At 46.4% G+C, this 18,890-nt stretch overlaps 1 protein-coding gene across 20 annotated transcripts in view; it reads left to right on the top strand.

The window, feature by feature from the left end:
- The window catches only part of Pxk (PX domain containing serine/threonine kinase like), a 68,096-nt gene that overhangs the window by 43,081 nt on the left and 6,125 nt on the right, over nt 1-18,890 (top strand). For 6 of the 20 annotated variants that reach the window (XM_087585917.1, XM_087585916.1, NM_182821.2 and 3 more), the window contains 9 exon segments: nt 108-209; nt 2,985-3,146; nt 3,497-3,614; nt 4,889-4,967; nt 6,734-6,782; nt 9,336-9,413; nt 9,893-9,979; nt 10,537-10,606; nt 14,498-14,557. In XM_087585917.1, coding sequence (XP_087442043.1) covers nt 108-209; nt 2,985-3,146; nt 3,497-3,614; nt 4,889-4,967; nt 6,734-6,782; nt 9,336-9,413; nt 9,893-9,979; nt 10,537-10,606; nt 14,498-14,557 — 805 coding nt within the window. 20 annotated transcript variants of the gene reach the window in all.

The raw sequence follows: 18,890 nt of genomic DNA, 5'->3' as shown, positions 1-18,890 counted from the left end.
GGTTGCTCGGATGGTGAGTTTGAAACTTTGTGCTTTGCATTGAACAAAGCCCCGTGGTAAAAATTGGCTCCTCCAGCTCTTTATGTATTCTTCATTCTTTTCTAAAGGCAAAACCAAAAGACCCCTTCCTAAAGAAATACTGCAACCCTAAGAAAACCCAGGGCCTTGAACTCCAGCAAATAAAAACATATGGACGGCAGATATTAGAGGTAAAGATACTTGTTTTGCTTAAGTCGTTGTCTTCGTTCGGGTTTTATTGCTGTGAAGAGACACCATGACCATAGCAATTCTTATAAAGAAAAACATTTAACTTGGGGCTGGCTTACAGTCTCAGTGGTTTAGTCCATTATCAGCATGGCGGGAAACATGGTGGCATGCAGGCAGCCGTGGTGCTAGAGAAGGAGCTGAGAGTTCTACATCACGATCTGCAGAGCCATGTCTGCAGGGGACTGTCCTTACCGGGCATAGCTTGAGCATATGAGACCTCAGAGCCCGTCCCCACAGTGACACACATCCTCCAACAAAGCCACACCGACTGCAGCAAGGCCATACCTTCTATTCGGACAACCACAGTTGCACTCATATTTCATCCAGAATTACAATTTTAAAACAGAGTATATGTCTGCCACATGTGTTGGGGCTGCTGCAGAAGGCAGAAGCAGGTGACAGAATCCCTGGCACTAGAGTAACAGGTGGTTGTGAGTCATCCAAAATTAGGAGCCAAACTTAGGCCTTTTGGAAGAACAAGTGATCTTATTCTGTAGCCCCCTAGAATGACATTTTTATTATGAGAAAGTTCTTGTGCATCTTCCAATAATAAGACGATGTCTTATTATCTGTACCTTGTTGTATACCAATATATAGCAAGTTGATATATACTGATATAACTTGATATATAATTCTGGATTACATTGTTATATTTTCCCCCAACAAACAAATAATGAGATAAAGGTGACATCTATAAAATTCCAAAAGTTTGGCCATTGGAATTTGGTATCATCTTTTGTGTTATTTGGCTGATCTTTATCTCTGTGCCAAGATTTTTTTCTTTTTAAGCTTCATTTTTATTGTCTGAATGTGGATATGCAAGCCATGCCATGTGAGATGCCTTTACTTGGGTTCCAGGGATTGAACTCAGGTCATCAGACTTTGATGACAAACATTGTCATCTGCCGATCTGCGTGAACATATATATGTTTGGGTTTTTTTGTTTTTGAGACAAGGTCTTACTGTATAGCTCTGCCTGGCCTGGAATGCATTCCATAAACCCAGGTTTATGTGGAACTCAGAGATCTACCTGCCTCTGCATGCTAGGGACCAAGGCATGTGCCAAGAGCCTGACCCCATGTTTCTTCTCTACACAACTGTAAAGGCTGCTCTCATTTAGGTTGGAGATATAGCTCAGCAGGGCAGTGTTCTTAGTATTCCAAGGTACAGAGTGACCCTCAACACTAAGAGAGAAATGGAGGTGAACAAGAAGCAGAAAAGAGTGCCTGCCAGCTTTGTCCATGTCATCCTCTCTACGTAATCTCTCTAGGCTCTTGTATTTCACAACCTCATCTGTAGAGAGTTAACCATACCCTAATCCCATGTCCTTTATATCCTTCCACCCACCCACCTACCCATCTACCCACCCATCCGTCCATCTGTCCATCCATCCAATCATCCATCTACCTGTCTATCCATCCATCCATCCACCCACCCGTCCATCCATCCATCCATCCATTCGTCCGTCCGTCCGTCCGTCCGTCCGTTCATCCATCCATCCATCCATCCATCCACCCATCCGTCCATCCATCCATCCATCCACCCACCTATCTACCCATCTATCTATCCATCTCTCTATCTCTCTAGATACATTCATATGTATACATACATACATACATACATACATACCATGTTTTTGTGTAGGGGTACACTTGTCTATACATATACATGTGAGGGCCAGAAGTCAACAGCAGGTGTCTTCCTATTGTCCTGGATCTCACTCTGTAGACCAGGTTGGCCTCCAACTCGGAGTCCTCCTGTCTCTGCCTCCTGAGTGCTGGGGTCAGAGGTGTGCACCACAACGCCTGGCAGGATTTCTTAAAGGATGACATTTTTAAAGCTAGTGGCTGGAAAGAGAAGTTAGCATGTTTCCTTCTATGTTTGCTAGATTGCAAAGGCACCCCTTGCTGCCTTTGCTCTAGCCATGCATCTTTTGCTGTCTTAATGGAAGCTGAGAAGTTTGCAGAGAGGCTAGAATCCTGCTTTGTGTTATTACTAACCACCAAAGACGCTCAAAGTAGATACCGAACAGGAGAAGTTCTCACCTTAACTCCCGCTCCTAAGTGATTGGCACAGACACTGATGCCATCGCTTTATGAATCCACACAGGTGGAACACAACAGCCTCAGAAAAGAGCCAGCCTTCTGGGACCAGAAAGTGCCCAAAGCCGATCCTTCGGGCATCGGAGCTGTTTCCTCCAACCTAATTCTCTTCCCTTGGGAAGAGAGGAAACTTGGTTGTGTGCCCGACAGTCCACAGCTGTGAGACAGTCTGCATCATTCTTTTTCCAAAGAGCTCATCAGAGCTGGCGTTTCTGGGTGCTGGGTGCTATCGAGTGGCCTCTGGGTTTTATTTATTTATAAATATTTATTTATATTGATTTTTGCTGGGGAGTTAGCTCCTGCATGTTAAGAAAATCACCGCCGAGCTACACGCCCAGCTTACATGCCTTTTCCTTTTTACATTTACTTGTTCGCTTACATGTGGGTATGTGCATGCCATAGCACATGTGTACAGGTCAGAGGACAACTTTCGGGAATTGGTTCTCTCTCTTCTCCATGTCTGCCCCAGGGATTGCTCTCAGTTTGTCACGTTCTATCGCCAGCACATTTTAACCTGAGCCGTCTTATTTTCTCCAAAAATATTTAAAACGTGAATTTAACTTATGTTCTACGTGAGTGAGCTGGGAACAGTTAACCTACACATATCTTTAACAGGTACTAAAGTTCCTTCATGACAAGGGATTCCCTTATGGCCATCTCCATGCAGCTAACGTGATGCTGGATGGTAACACTTGCCGTCTGCTAGATCTCGAAAACTCTTTATTGGGTCTTCCTTCCTTCTACCGATCCTACTTCACACAGTTCAGGAAGATCAATGTAAGTTGTGGCAGTCATGACAGGACTGTGCTTGGTTACAAATTGCCCTGTGCATTAAGCATTGGAGAATATGGTTGGTGTGCACCTTGCTCCCATTTCTTCCATGGAGCACTGCTGGATCTCTAAGAGGCAAGGATGACATGGTGGGTGGGACAAGGAAGGGAATAGGATCATTGATTGAAAATGACATAGCGTAAGTCAGAAGGATGTCCTGTGAGCCTTTGCACAAGGCTTTGGAGTTATATTGGGAATGAGGCTGCCCTGAGCCTTGTTTCTCCGTGGAAGCCTGGGCAGACGCAGTGAGCTCCAGTGACTGAAGGGTGAACATGGCACTGCTCTTTCTTCCCCAGACATTGGAAAGTGTAGATGTCCACTGTTTCGGCCACTTACTCTATGAAATGACTTATGGACGACCTCCAGACTCCGTGCCTGTGGACTCCTTCCCTCCGGCGTCATCCATGGCTGTGGGTCAGTTCAGGGCTCGGGAGTGGGGTCTGCTGGGATCTGTAGGCTGCAGAGCTACTTCACCTCTTGCCAAACTCCAAGAAAGATGGGCAGCAAGTTGTCATCCTCCCTAGCCAGAGCACACTTCAGTGAACGTTTGGATGGCTTGTCTGTCTGTTCATCTGTCTGACTTCTGTAAACCGCACTGTCCTTCTGAAAGCAGGAGAACGTAAAGAGAACTGTGGCCAGCTTGGCCTTTAATCAGAAGCAGAGCAGCCAGGCAAGTGTCAGAGTCCCATCCAAGCAGGAGTGGGAGTTGAAAGGAACTTGAGAGCCATGACTGGATGCCTGGAAGTTAAGGGCCTAGCCTGCCCAGCCAGGCCTCCAGATTTTCAGGTAGGTGGGATCAAGGAGCTGTTACAGCCTTACCCAAGGAGACTAAGGAGGACAGAAAGACAAGTGAGGCATAGGATTGGTGCAAACTCATCTCAGACCATCTCGTACTTGAATGGCCAGCTCAGAGCTCAAGGCTGGAAGAAAGAAAGCCAGGGTAGCTTTTGGGATACTGTGCTTGGAATGTGGAAATCACTGTCAACCTTCACCATGCCGGATGAGGCAATTCAAGAGAACAGGTGTGGGCCTGGTGTGGCGCTGCACACCTTTATTCCCAGCACATAGGAGGCAGAGGCAGGCAGATCTCTGTGAGTTTGAGGCCAACCTGGTCTATAGAGTGAGTCCCAGGACAACCAGGGCTGTTACACAGAGAAACCCTGTCTCAAAAAAACCAAAGCAAGAAAGAGAAAAAACACCCTGGGACTATTTCCTGCCAAGTTTGAGCAGCTGAAACTGAACAGTAACCTGTGGGTAGGAGAATCCGGTGCTCATTTATAGCATCAAGGTGATGGATGACGAGGTGTCAGCAATTGGCACTCTGAGTCTTGGTTTCCATTAAAAGCAAGCAAGTGGCAACATCAGGTTCTGAATTTTGCTTTTGTGTAATGTTTACTTCTCCCTAAAGAGACCAGTTGTATGAGCACTATCTTGATGCCTTCCTCCATTTATCCTCGGACTAGACTTAGCTGTCTGTCAGCATGTGGTTTCTGAGACATTTCTTTTGAGTCACTGATAATGGCAGTGTTTCCCATCCCCCACACATGCCATCTGTCTGTATGTGAAGAGTTTTGACACTGTCCTGATCAGCCTGAAGACAGTTGTTGCTAAGAGATGTCAAACTTTTCCTCACCGAGTGGCTCTGTGAGAGTTGTGTGGGACTAAAATGTCTATCTGTTCATTTCAAGTGGCCGTACTGGAGTCTACGCTGTCTTGTGAAGCCTGTAAAAACGGCATGCCGACCGTCTCCCGGCTCTTACAGATGCCGTAAGTCAATCATAAGCATTGGTTGTAATCTTGATCACTGTGCTGAACCTTGGACCACTGTGCCCGGAGCCCGGTGCCATGGTAAAGACTCAATTTGGTCCCTGCAGAGTTGAAGTGACCGGCTTGCTGTCAGTCACTTACAGCATGACGCCATGACCCTTTCCTTGTGACTGCTCTGCTTGGTCTAGTTGCTGTCCTAGGAACCCAGTGTCCTTTCACGTGTCCCATCACCATTGACACTTGTGTGCGTTTGTTGAACTCCTAATTTAGGAAATACGGTAGGAGGGCCCTCCCTAGCACCTCCCTCTGCTGGTCCTTCTCCAGCTACCAGCTGGCCCCAGCTATGTGTAGTTGGTACCTGTCAGGCTTTGGTGGGCCTACCCTCCACGAGGAAGTGGTGTGTTCTTGGACTCCTGTGCTTTTATTTGTTTATTTCATCTCTGAGCACTAGCTGGTAAATACCTAGTGTGTACCAGACCTTGTGCCAAGGGTTTTGTACTCTAAAGACTTCTTCCTGTCAGCACAGTTGTGAGGTCTCTCCTTAGGTTCCTTCGTGCAGAGGTTAAGGCGGTGAAACAAGTTAGACACGCTTGTGAATGGATTTCAGCTTCATTCTTCTCCCAGGAGGACGCAGGCAAGCTTCCTCAGCGTGTTGAGAGGTTCCCCAGCCCTGCTTTATCCGTACCACCTTGTCGTATAGCCAAGGTATTCAGGAAGTAGTAACAGCAGCAAACAAGGTAGGAGACAAAGTGCAGCCAGAGGCTAGGACTAACTGCGGGGCCTATTCCTTTCTCCTACTGGTTAGAGGCGGCCTGCTAAAGGCCAGGCACTTTTTCCCCCTGGGGAAGCTGATGATCAGAAGAAACAAGCCCTTTCCATGGACGTGACACTGCAGCGTATGTTTCCAAACCAACAGGCACTAATGACAACATACATATGAGAAAATAAATCTACCTCGAAAACTACAACATCTGCCCCAGACTCCTGGGCCGGAGTGCGCTGGGTTAGGGAGCAGTGGGCAAGACTGCTGTGCTTCTGTTTGCACTCGCGTCATCTCCCCAGGGCTCCGTGCTTGTCCCCAGTCTCAGCATCAAGACAGATATTCTGTCTTCGCCAGAACGTTCCATCCCGTGGGCTTCCGCTTTGAAGAAGTGTGCCCTGTGTTTAGTGAAAATCTGGAAGTTGAGGATGAATGACAGGGCAGGGCCAGGATTCGAGAAGGATGTCATTTCTGTGTGGAGTGAACTTCTGTCTGTATCCACAAATTCTCACAATAAGAGCACTAAAACACCTGGGCACTCTCCAGGCAGCCCTTCTCACCACAGCATCCAGAGTTCCTCCTGCTGTTGTTTCTACTAACACACCGTGGAGAAAGAATTGACGCACCCCAGAATCTGCTGTTTTAGAATGAAGTATGTCTTAGATTCCAGTTAGGACAATCCAGAAACATACTAAGTCCCAGAATAAACTGCCTTTTCTGAGGCAAGAAAACAAATAGTTCTGTTTAGAAACAGCTGTTAATAAATCTGCAACATTTTGCATACTGGTATTTACCAGCTTTTTTTTTTTTAACTATTTTATGGCCTATAGTGTCAAATGCAGCTCTGAGGGCACCCAGTGACCTTTGCCTTTGCTGACAGACTTGGAGTGGTGACTCGGGTGGGCTCAGGGGCTGAGAGGTCTGAAGCTGCTCTGACCTGTTCTGAGGGTACACCAACTACTGAGATCAAACCCGGGGACTTATGCATTTGTTTCTTTTCTTATAGATTATTCAGTGATGTTTTACTAACAACTTCAGAAAAGCCACAGTTTAAGGTAAAGCAAATTATATGATTTTTATGTTTGTGACATAAGTACGTTGACTTTGAAATTTATTTTTTAAAAAACAAGGTTCATAATATGAAGAATTAGGAAGCGTGTGAGCATCCTGTAACTAGTTGCTCTTTTGACTGTTTCTAATGCATGGGGTTGTTTTACTGTTTTGGTTTGTTTCTTTGTTTTTCTTTTTCTGTTTGTTTGTTTGTTTTTCAGGCAGGCTTTCTCTGTGTATACTTGCCTGCCCTAAAAGTTGTTCTGTAGACCAGGGTGACCTCAAACTCAGAGATCCACTTGCCTCTGCGTCCAAGAACTGAGGTTAAAGGCGTGTACCACCATTTCCAGGCTTTTTTTTTTTTTTTTTTTTTTTTTTACAAACCAACTTGGATGGCGTGGAACTTGCAGCAGTCCTCTTGAGTCTGCCTTCCCAATGCTGGGTTGTAGGCATACGCCCGTATGACTAGCCATAGCGCATGCATTTAAAACATTTTATCAAATAAAAGTGAAATGTATAAAGGCATTGTAATAATATGGAAAATGATTATTATTTAGGCCAGTATCAACAAAACAGTGGGATCTGGAAGACAGAATAGAACCCCAAATATCAGTATCTAAAGAAAAATCTGAAAGGAAGTGTTAGGAGAAGAAGCTGTGTGGAACGATGATCTTGGGCTTTGGAAGGTAAAGGCCAGGGTCAGGCCTCGCACTGCTCTGTGGCTGCTAGTAGCCATTTGCCATTTGGGGCCACATTGCTGTCTATAGTGCTTGGGCTGTGCACTGAAGCCCAGGAAGCACAGCCCGGCTTCTCCCAGCTGCAGCAGACCTCCCACCTCCTCAGCTGTTTTTCAGTGGCTGGTTTTATTTTAGGAATCTCCATATTGGTTTCCACAGTGACTCTATCATCTTGCATTCCTACTCAGTACACAAGGGTTCCAGTTTCTCTACTTCCCTGCCGAGACTTGAGTGTTTTACCTGTGTATATGTCATGAACTACACAAATGCCTGCCCGGTGCCTGCAGAGGCCAGAAGAGGGCATTAGATTCCCTGGAACTGTAGGTACAGATCATGACCAGACACAGATCATGAGCTGCCCTGAGGCTGCTGGGAACCAAAATCACATTCTGTAAGGACAGTAGGTGCTCTTATCCACTGAACCTTCTCTCAAGCTCTTTATGTTATTCTTACCTGTCTGTCTGTCTGTCTGTCTGCAACAGGGTCTCACTAGAACTCAAGTTAGCCCAAAACTTGCTTTATAGCCCAGGCCAGCATGGAGCTCAACTTCTCTGCCCTGACTTCCTGAGTGCTGGGGTAAAGGCTTGTGCGTCCATGCCAAACTTATGTGTGTTCTTTCTGATAGTGGCCATCATAATGGCTATGAAGAGATGTGATAGCTAATGTGCGGTTTTGATTTGTATTTGTTCAGTGTTGAACTTCTTTTTAACTGAAGAAAGCACCATTTGATAAGGCAGGGCATTTCTTTTTATCATTTGTTTATTTTCTTTGAACAAATTTCTATTCAAGTTCTTTTCCCATTCCTAAGTTGGGTTATACATTTTTGTTCATTTGCATAAGTTCCTCTATATCTTATGATATCAAGTCCTCACAAGTATTGACATATTTTAAATTTCACTGTGAGCAGTGTCCTTTGTTGAACAAAGTTTTGATTTTAACTAGTCCAGGTTATTCCTTGTTTTCTTTCATTGCCTATGTTTTTGGCGTTGTATCCAAGAAATCATTTCCAGCTGGGTAGGATGGTATATATCTGTAATTCCTGAGGCAAGAGGATCATTAGTTCAAGGCCAAGCTGGGCTACATTAGATTGGCAGGTCAGAGCCTTACCCCACCCTGGCAGAGAGCCAGAACTGGTAGTGGCGGCCGACGTAGCTGCCGAAGCTGCAGGGGAGGGTCCCAGGCCCATCTGCACAGCTCAGAGATGCTGTCCCCCAAACAAAAATAAATAGACGATTTGTAAGAAAGAAATACAAGTCCAGGGCCATGAAGTGCCTTCCTGAGCTTTAGGAGTTCTACAGTTTTAGATCTTGCACCCATGCTGAATTAATTTTCAAAGATGACTTAAGGTAATGATTTAACTTGACTACTTTTTATGTGGGTATTTAACATTTACGAACACTCTTTTGAAGCTACTGTTCTTCCCTGGTTGTGTGTGGAAGAACCATTTGTCTATATACACGAGGGCATGTTCCTGGGATCTCTCATTTTTGTCTATTAACTGTGTAATAGCTGGTTTTGAAATGATGTCTTGGGAGAGCGTGTAATAATAGGTTTCGATGCTGTGCTTGCTCTTTGAGACTGCCTTGGCAGTTCTGGAACCCTTGAACTACTTGGAACACAGTGTGGTTATGCTTTAAGTCTATGCACCCGTGGCCTGAAAGTGCTGGCAAGTGAGCGTAGCTGGTGTACATGGAGCGTGTGGCTTTAACTGGCCTTGTTCTAGAGGACCCCCTGTGTCATGACGGCTGCTGCTGCATGTGTTGGGAACTTGAGAGACTCCAACCACTTCCCTCAGAAGCTCATGTACTACTTGTCCTTTAGATTCCCACGAAACTAAGAGAGGCACTGAGAATCGCCAAGGAATGTATAGAGAAGAGACTCACCGAGGAACAGAAGCAGGTAAGCCGGCAGCTGCCCCTCATCCCTGTGATCATTCAGTGACCCATTCACAGTGACTGGCTTTGGATGTGCACTCCATATACATTTCCTGCATACTTGCTCTTAGCCAGATCTTGGGCTAAGTGCTGTGACAGAGAACATGTCACAGTCCTGCCCTCAGTCTGCTCCGTCTGCATAGAGCAAGCACACAGCCTGGTGTGGTCATCCTTCACGATCAGGTCTTGCTGGTGGGGTGGTTGGTAGCACTCATGGGTCACTTTCTTCTGTAAAGATCAGTGGTAGGAAGGGATTGGGAAAGTGAGATGGATCATCGTCGTTCAGCATGTCCTTCTCCCAGAGAGCCAGACCTGAGCCACAGGCTGGCCAAGAATGACCTCGCTTAGCCTAGCAGCTTAATGCGGTCAAACATATAGAAGTCATTAAGAACCTGCTTTAGGTAGAACTTGTTTACATTTGTTGGGGATTGTGGTCTCTTAAAGATTCACCAGCATCGAAGACTAACGAGAGCTCAGTCACACCATGGATCTGAGGAGGAAAGGAAAAGGAGAAAGATCTTAGCTCGAAAGGTAAACCTGCTGTCCCTGTGTTCTCTTTTAGATCCTTGACTACACTTGAAGAAAATTCTAAGGCTAGTGGTGCACACTTAATGACACAATTTTATCTTGGGAGCTAAAAGCGTTTCCAGATGACTGGTTTGGAACTTACACACATACACTAGCTCCTACCAGTTCAGTCTGTCCTGCTCCTGTTTAGTAGATTATGTTCTTGGGGGAGTGTTGCATGCACATATGTGCACACACAGGCATAGGCACACACACACACACACACACACACACACACACACACACGAACTCACTCACGCATGCACACATCATTAGCATATAGTTTGCTGGCTTGTTAGGCCCATTGTGGCAGGAAATGCTTGGAGGAGATGGTCAGCCTGGGTGGTGAAGTCAGCATTCTTGGTTATATTTTCTCTTTTGGCTTGTGGCTTCTCAGTAATAGGTTATGAATATACCATTCTTCATAGCTGGCTAACTGTATGTCTGGAGTTTTTTTTTTAAACTCTCAGCTCAGCATGCTTTTTCTTTGCTTACCACCCACCCTTCTTTTATTTTTAAAGAAGTCAAAACGATCTGCTGTTGAAAACAGTGAAGAGCAGCCAGTGAAGCACAGCAACGCCAATAACTCAGGTAACTGGGTAGACGTTGTCGTGGGGCTCAGCATCCAGAGGTGCAGCTCAGGACTCTAGGTGTATGGAGATTTGATTGAGCAGCACGGTAATGAGAGCAGAGATTAGAAAACCTCTGTCCCCTGTGAAGAATCGTGACAACACTCATATTCCCACTTCTCCATTGATGGCTGGACTCCATCTGTTAAAGACAAGAGCACTTGATGTGGAAGAAAATCAGGCCCTTTTGTGTACATGGAAAAAATCTTGCCCACTGCTCTAGAACCCATGTGGTTGAAGGATGTGTTCCCCCAGTGGATTAAAGCATAGACTCTGTGGTAGGGTAGGACAGAGGGGTGTGTGTGTGTGTGTGTGTGTGTGTGTGTGTGTGTGTGTGTGTGTGAGAGAGAGAGAGAGAGAGAGAGGGAGAGAGAGAGAGAGAGAGAGAGAGAGAGAGAAAGAAAGAGAGACAGAGACAGAGAGACACACACAGAGAGAGAGAGAGAGAGAGAGAGAGAGAGAGAGAGAGAGAGAGAGAGAGAGAGAGAGAGAGAGAGAGAACCACTCTCGAGTCATTCTCTCAGTCACGATCAGGACTCTGATAGTCTTTACAGTCATTCTCAGCTGCCCCTCTGCTGGCCGCGCTGACTTTGGACCTAATATATGTTCAACTTTGGGCCAGGTTGAGGATCAAACTGAGTGTTCTGTTTATGAATCTGTGAAATACAGTTCAGTGTAGAGGAGGGAGGTGTCAGTAACCCAGGCAGTTTCAGCATGACGGGGATGAATGGGAAGGGGAGATTGAAGTTAAGCTGATTATACTTTAAAGAGATGAAGGACCCATCAGCAAGGGAGGAGCTAGATAGATGCAAAGAAGAGGTTGATGGAGAAGGTAGAGGGCCAAAGGTGAGCACTGAAAGCCCCACTGTCCGTGTCAGGAGTGGAGGAAGTCCATTCATCCCTTCCTCAACACCAGAATGAGGAGGGACAAATGAAGAAGCAAAAGACTTTAAACATGGAAGGGCGGACATGGTGGTATATGCATGTAGTTCCAGCTTCTCAATGTTGAGGCAGATTCTTCAAGTACAGGAACTGAAGACAAGCCTGGACACTGCAGTGAGATGGATGGGCGGGTGGGTGGATGGATGGGTGGGTGGATGGAGGGGTGGGTGGGTGGAAGGATGGATGGGCGGGTGGGTGGATGGATGGGCGGGTGGGTGAGTGGATGGGTGGGTGGATGGATGGGCGGGTGGGTGAGTAGATGGGCGGGTGGGTGAGTGGATGGGTGGGTGGGTGAGTGGATGGGTGGGTGGGTGGATGGATGGGCGGGTGGGTGAGTAGATGGGCGGGTGGGTGAGTGGATGGGTGGGTGGGTGGATGGATGGGTGGGTGGATGGGTGGGTAGGTGGATGGAGGGGTGGGTGGATGGATGGGCGGGTGGGTGAGTAGATGGGCGGGTGGGTGAGTGGATGGGTGGGTGGATGAATGGATGGGTGGGTGGGTGGATGGATGGGCGGGTGGGTGAGTAGATGGGCGGGTGGGTGAGTGGATGGGTGGGTGGGTGGATGGATGGGTGGGTGGATGGGTGGGTAGGTGGATGGAGGGGTGGGTGGATGGATGGGCGGGTGGGTGAGTAGATGGGCGGGTGGGTGAGTGGATGGGTGGGTGGATGAATGGATGGGTGGGTGGGTGGATGGATGGGTGGAAGGATGGATGGATGAGTGAGTAGATGGGCGGGTGGGTGAGTGGATGGGTGGGTGGGTGAGTGGATGGGTAGGTGGGTGGATGATTGGATGAATCAATCATAGGTCATGCCTCATTTTCCTTGGTTACTTCAGATGTTTGCCCACACTAGAGGAGACACTGAGAGGTACACAGGTGACTTGATCTGTAGCTTAAATGCTAGACGCTCTGAAGCTGGAGAATGCAGGAGGTGTAGGTAGTACTGGAGATTGGAAGATTGGAATGGGAGTCCTAAAACTCTAGGAGTAGGATGAGGATCATGACACTATCACAGAATCCTAGGTTTGAGTTAGGCACAGTATTGGGGAGGAGAGGAGGTCCCAGTGAGGCCCAGCATATGCTTGGGGAACGGAAGCTGCTATGACTGGCGTATAATTCCATATTTGGAAACCCACTTGCTTCATAGTTATAGGATGAGCAGGGGCTCGTCATTGTCATTGGTAGGAGGAGATGCATTCTCCAATCAACACATCTATACACGAGTGGCTAGTTCTTTGTGATGCAGAGAAGGCCTACTATACTCTTTCCCTTCCCAAGATTATGCCTGTTCTCTTCCACCTGCAACTGGAGGGGTCACCAAAGAAGTCCAGGAGCAGGATAAGGATGCAGCTTAGTTGATAGAACGCTCACCTAGCATGCGCAAGTCCGTGCTGTCATTCCTCTAATACAGTGAAGTGGGTATGGTGACACATGCTTGTGGAGAGCACTTACGAAAACAGGAGTATATTAGGGTTATCTTTAACTACATTGCAAGTTTAAGCCAATCTAAGACACATGAAACCTGTCTTAAAAAACAGAAATCCTACCCAAGATACCTCAGGAGTTTAGGAAAGCCAAATACCAGTTATTGATGGAAAGATCAGTTACCAACCAGTCTAGAGTCATAAGCGCAGTCTTCTGTCTTTAAGATCTGTTAGTGATCAGCGCTCCTGTCGTGCAGAACTGAGGAAGCACTGTGACGGCTGTGGTTTAGTTAGGACCCATCCCCAGTGCGTCCACAGGCAGCAGACGACACCCTCTGAGTCATAGTAGAGCCCAGAACCGCAGAGCTGCTGGTGGTTTCTCAGTGCTGCGTGACAACAGCCCTCCCTTGGGCGCAGTCTGTCCTCTCCACAGGGCCGTGCCTTCCTGGTTCCACACAAGAGGCCTTTACTGCAGAGCTAATTCCTTGGTAGGCTGGGGCATATTTTCTAGGGATTTTCAAGCTGTGGGGATTTTGGGGTTTGCTTACGGTTTTCACCCTTAATGAGGGTGTTTACTGAATTCGTGTAAGAAAAGGTCTAGAAAATCCACAGACTTGGGCCTGAGCCTCTCTAGCTGAAGCACCTGCTGGTAAAGTTGATCTTCAACAAGCCATTCCTCTTCTCACTTCGGTCAGTTTAGATAGGTGTTTGCTTGTCCTAAGGAGATACTGAGGGATACACAGGAGAATGGAGCTGGGCGTGCTCACGCACTCCCTATACTTCCAGGGAAGATCAAGAGGCTGAAGCCAGTCTGGGCTACTTAACGAGACTCACAAAAGGTTGAATAAATAGCACCCAAGTGTACAGGTGTAGTGGCACACACCTTCGACCCCAGCACTTAGGAGCCAGAGGCAGGTGAACCTCTGTGAGTTTGAGGACTACATAGTGAGTTCCAGGATAGTCAGAGCTACAGAGAAAGACCCTGTCTCAAAAAAGAGTCAGATGTGGTAATGTATGCCTGCAGTCCCAGTTCTTGGGAGGTCAAGACAGAGTAATCAGTAAGAAGGCCGGAGGCTACAAGGAAGAATGGATAGAGGGAGGAAGGGAAGGAGAAAGGGTGTGCACGTAAGTGCGCCAAGGTACTCTTGGGTGAGACTTTCACAGCCTGCTGTGACCATAGTCATTGGTCATTACCCAAGGATTCCGTTGGTTCAGGAGAGATACTGCGACCAGTGTATATGCTATCCTTGTCCCCATTGATCAATGAGCCTGAATGGCCCTGATGAAGGAAATACACCCTGCACTGGAGTGAAAACCTGTCACCACTAGTCTAATTCCTAATTTCTGTCCTTCATCACATATTACACAAGCTCCACATGGTGGGCTAGTTACACACTCTTCAACAATGCTGAATTTCTGTTCATGTCAAGTTTCAAATGTCTGCCTTGGGTCTCCATGAGGATTGATTTCTCTGTTTTTCTTAGCAGGATCTGGGGCCAGCTCACCTCTCACATCCCCATCATCTCCAACTCCACCCTCCACGGCAGGTTAGTAACATATAAGGCGACATGCTCCTTTCTCTCCGTCAACAAGGGAGGTGGGCTTGCTTTGACCCAAACATTTGAGGGGTTAAACCCCACCTGTCTTCTCCAGAGGGACATATGCAAATCAAAACATGCCTCATCTAGAGGCTGGGTCCCCAAGCTCAGCACTAGGGAGGGGCTGCTTTCAGGACCTCTAGTCCTCCAGTTCAAGCCTTCCGTTTGCTGAAAAGCCTCTTGCGAGGCTCGTTGGGTCAAAGCTCGTCTTAAGGAAAACAAGCACACTGCTGTCCTGGCCTTTGTCCTAGCACAGGTTCCTCCTCCAGACCTTCCTGCTCTGGGTTTGTCTTGTCAGAGATGGTGAGATATCTAGCACAGTAAAATATCCCTACCAACGAATTTCTTGTTAACTATTTCTTCTCTGTCCTATACTCTAAAGCACATAATTATCTGGAGAATTATCATTAACTTTTGCTCCACCTGTGAACTAAATCAGATACTGTGAAGATTAAAAAAAAAAAAAACTGACAAAGAACTTGTCTTTGGAAGTGTCTATAAAAACACCAGTTCTGGAATACTGTCTTACATTTTTCATTTTTGAACTAAGATTTTTTTTTTGACCATTTTTCAAGCTAGTAAAAACAAGGGGGTAGCATTTTTGCTTCTCCTTGGTGTCTAAGAAGCTGGTTCTTCCATTCGGTCTGTTGCTGTCCTCGGAAGAGTTCTTCCAGCTGTTGAAAGGGAGGTCTTTTGCAGGTTTGGCTTGAGCTGACAGTACCACGAACTTTAATGCTTCTGGGACCACCAAGAGTTAAAGTGGCCGCCTTTAAATGACTCGAGCTAAGCCTCCTGGGAAAAGTGAGCTCAAAAAGGCTAGGTTTGATTGACTCTCCCCTTGCTGGCTAAGAGGACTTACTGTAGAATATTCTAGGACCGGGGCCAGTTTTATGTAGCAAAATGCCAGGTCATGGGGATGATTCTCTTGTCTCTGACTTTCTTAGCAGATTTTATAAGGAACTTCCCAATAGGCAGAACTCTCATGTGGAATTTAACTGGGCTAACCAGACATTTCTGGAATGTCTTCCTATTTTGAGCCGTTTTCTAGATTTCCTATCATTTGTATGTGTTAAGGAAGTGGAGAAGATTCTGAGACTTCTTATCCCTGGTTACCAGGGAAACATCCGCTTAGTGTGCTCTTCAGTGTGTGAGTGGTAGTTCTGGGCAGCTTCTTCCCGTTCTCGTGTTTCATTCATAGTCTAGGGACCCTTCTAGGGGGATCTTCTAGGTTCCTCTCTCTAAATGGGAGCGATATCACATAATAGCAACTTTACAGAGACTGAGGCAACTTTGAGAATGAGAGAAGAAAACTGGGCTGCAGAGATGGCCCAGAGGTTAAGAGCACTGACTGCTCTCCCAGAGGTCCTGAGTTCAATTCCCAGCAACCACATGGTGGCTCACAACCATCTGTAATGGGATCTGATGCTCTCTTCTGGTGTGTCTGAAGATAGCGACAGTGTACTTATATAAATATAATAAATCTTTTAAGAGAGAGGCAGAGAGAGAGAGAGAGAGAGAGGAAGGAGGAGGAGGAGGAGGAGGAGGGAAGGAAGGAAGGGAGGAAGAGAGAAAGAAAGAAAGAAAGAAAGGAAGAGAGAGAGAGAGAGAGAGAGAGAGAGAGAGAGAGAGAAAGAAAGAAAGAAAGAAAGAAAGAAAGAAAGAAAGAAAGAAAGAAAGAAAACTGGAATTTTTTTTGTAGCGCCTAGTCAGTATGGGAAAAGCCCCATCTAAGGACAGTGGGATGGCAGGGAGCTGTACTGTGAACTGAGGGGAACATATTTTGAAGTTCAAGTGCAGTGGCTGTCAGGAGAGCTTCTGAGCCAAAGTAACAACTCCTTTGTTCCTTTAATGACTTTGTTGACAAAATTACTGACAGAATTATTCACCCCAAAGACCATACTCTGCCCTCTACTGGCTGTTACTTGTAATGGATCTCAGAGCGTTTGCCTAGTGACCTAGCATTGCCAGTGCTAAACCAGGTGAGCACACAGAAGTCTGCTCACCTCACATGTATTCAAGATACACTTACAGGTGGTCTGGAGTTCACCAGGAACTGTATAGCCTGGGTTACAGACAGACAGGCCCCAGATGATGTCCCATGCCTCAGAAGTTCCAAAATGTCAGACACAGTTCAAGCAGACAAAAATTTCTCTAAGGCCTGCTAATATTCTCCTCCAGTAGCTCCCTTGAAATAAACATTTTTATTGACAGGCAATGATGGTGTATGCCTTTAGTCCCAGCAGTCAGGAAGCAGTCACTGGCAGATGTAACTGTGGGTAGCAGCGTTGTGGGAGGTAGAGGCTTGCTCCTCTTTCAGGGATTCTCCTGGGCGAGGTGAGGGGCATGGTTCTCAGCTTTGTAGGGCAGCTAGGTCAGGCCCTGCAGGAGGGACAGCAGCAGCTCAGTTTTGGCCAGTTAAGTTGTGCAGTGAGACTTCTAATAGCTTTAGTTTTAAGTGACCATGGTAACCTGATAGGGTCTTGTTTAGCTGCTTTTAGGATTTGTCGGAAGTGGCAGACATTTCTAACTGAAGAGATCTTCCCAGTGTGAATCTTGTCTAGCAACTGAGACCCTCTCTGTGGCTGCCTCCTTTGGAACTGTTTGAGATAACACTAAATTGTTGGGACTAATACTATTTCCCCATGTCTGGTTGTCTGGTTGCAAATGCATTGGTGGAGTGGCATTCTCTCATACTCTTTAGTAAGGCCTTGTTTTTTGTTCTTGTTTTCTTTGGGTTTTTTTTTGTTGTTGTTGTTGTTGTTGTTTTTTTGTTTTTCAGTGAGACAATTTCTAATACTTTTCTACTGTTCCATGACTCATAGAGATGGCCAGCTTTAAAATTCCTTTATCTCCATTCACCTCATGAGTTACAAGGAGCATTCATTCATTCTCTATATTCATAGTGCTGGGTGTTTTAAAATGTCCCAGTTTGCCATATACAAATATTCGCTGCCACCATATTTGGAACAGGCAACAGGGCTACTGCCTTTATTCCCTCGTGTGTGTGTGTGTGTGTGTGTGTGTGTGTGTGTGTGTGTGTGTGTCTTGTGAGAATTATGGGGAAGTCAGTAGAAGTTGTTGAACCCATGGAGTTATAGGCAGGTAGGAGCCTCCTCATAGAAGTACCAGAGATGGAGCTTGGGTTTCTGGAAGAGCAGCAAGCATTCATGACCTCTGAGCCAACTCTCCAAGCCTCGTGGGTGGGACTAAGATAGGACCTCATGTAGCCCAGGCTGGCCTCAAACTCTATGCATTGACTCTCTAGAAAAAGTAGCTCTACAAAGGAGTTCCAGAAACTGAATAAACCTGACACTCACATTTGATAATCACATCCAAGGGATGCGCCTTCATGGTTTCATTTAAAAAAAAGAAATAGCCATCGTTTTAAAAAGATTTATTTATTTTATGTATATGAGTACACTGTAGCTGTCTTCACACACCAGAAGAGGGCATCAGATTCCATTACAGATGGTTGTGAGCCACCATGTGGTCGATGGGAATTGAACTCAGGACTCTTAACCACTGAGCCATCTCTCCAGCCCCTCATTGTCTCATTTAATCCTCAATTTTCTTCCCGTCCAGTGAGAGCAGATTCTGGTTTAGCAGACTCCATTTTAGAGAAAAACTGAGCCTCTAGTAGCATTGACAACTTGACCAAAGTCACAGGTATTGGAGCCGCAACAGCCAGGATTTGAACTTGATTCTGCCCCTGTTCGTTTATCCCACTCATTGAGCGCGTGCTTTTTCCGGGGAGTATGCTACTCTGCTGGAGTGGCGACTCTCTACCAGCTGCCCACCGTGACCCTGAACAATTCAACTCCATTCTCAGAAGCTGCCTTTTATTTCATTTTACTTCAATTAATGTTTTCTGATAAACAAAATTCTAATTAACAGAGGAAATACGTTCAGAATGGTAAAGGCATGCTAAAGCAGTGATGCTTTTAGCGTGGCAATCGTCATACGTAACAGCCTAGGAGTCCCTGTCAGAGAGAGGAACATTCCAGACAAATGGAAAGGCACGAGGGCCATGAGTCCGAGCAGAGCTCAACCCTGCCGCAGGTTTCCTTTTTCTCTCCCAAGTAAAACCTCTCCAGACCACCGTTACTTTTAATCTTCTCCAGACCCTCTACCTCTAGACGTTTGGAGAGAGGCCTGTATGTCATCTTCTCTAGAGAGCTTTCTTAGAAGCAGGCTTTTGAAAGGACCCTTGGGCCAATTAGGTGGCTCACGTGGGTAAAAGTGCTTGCTGCCAAGCCTGACAACCAGAGTTCTCTCCTGGAAC

This window comes from Rattus norvegicus, chromosome 15, assembly GCF_021556685.1.
Source record: "Rattus norvegicus strain SHRSP/BbbUtx chromosome 15, alternate assembly SHRSP_T2T, whole genome shotgun sequence".
In the NCBI taxonomy this organism is placed as follows: domain Eukaryota; kingdom Metazoa; phylum Chordata; class Mammalia; order Rodentia; family Muridae; genus Rattus; species Rattus norvegicus.
The sequence above is the reverse complement of the archived record's forward strand: the minus strand, read 5'-3'. Positions and strand labels throughout refer to the sequence as shown.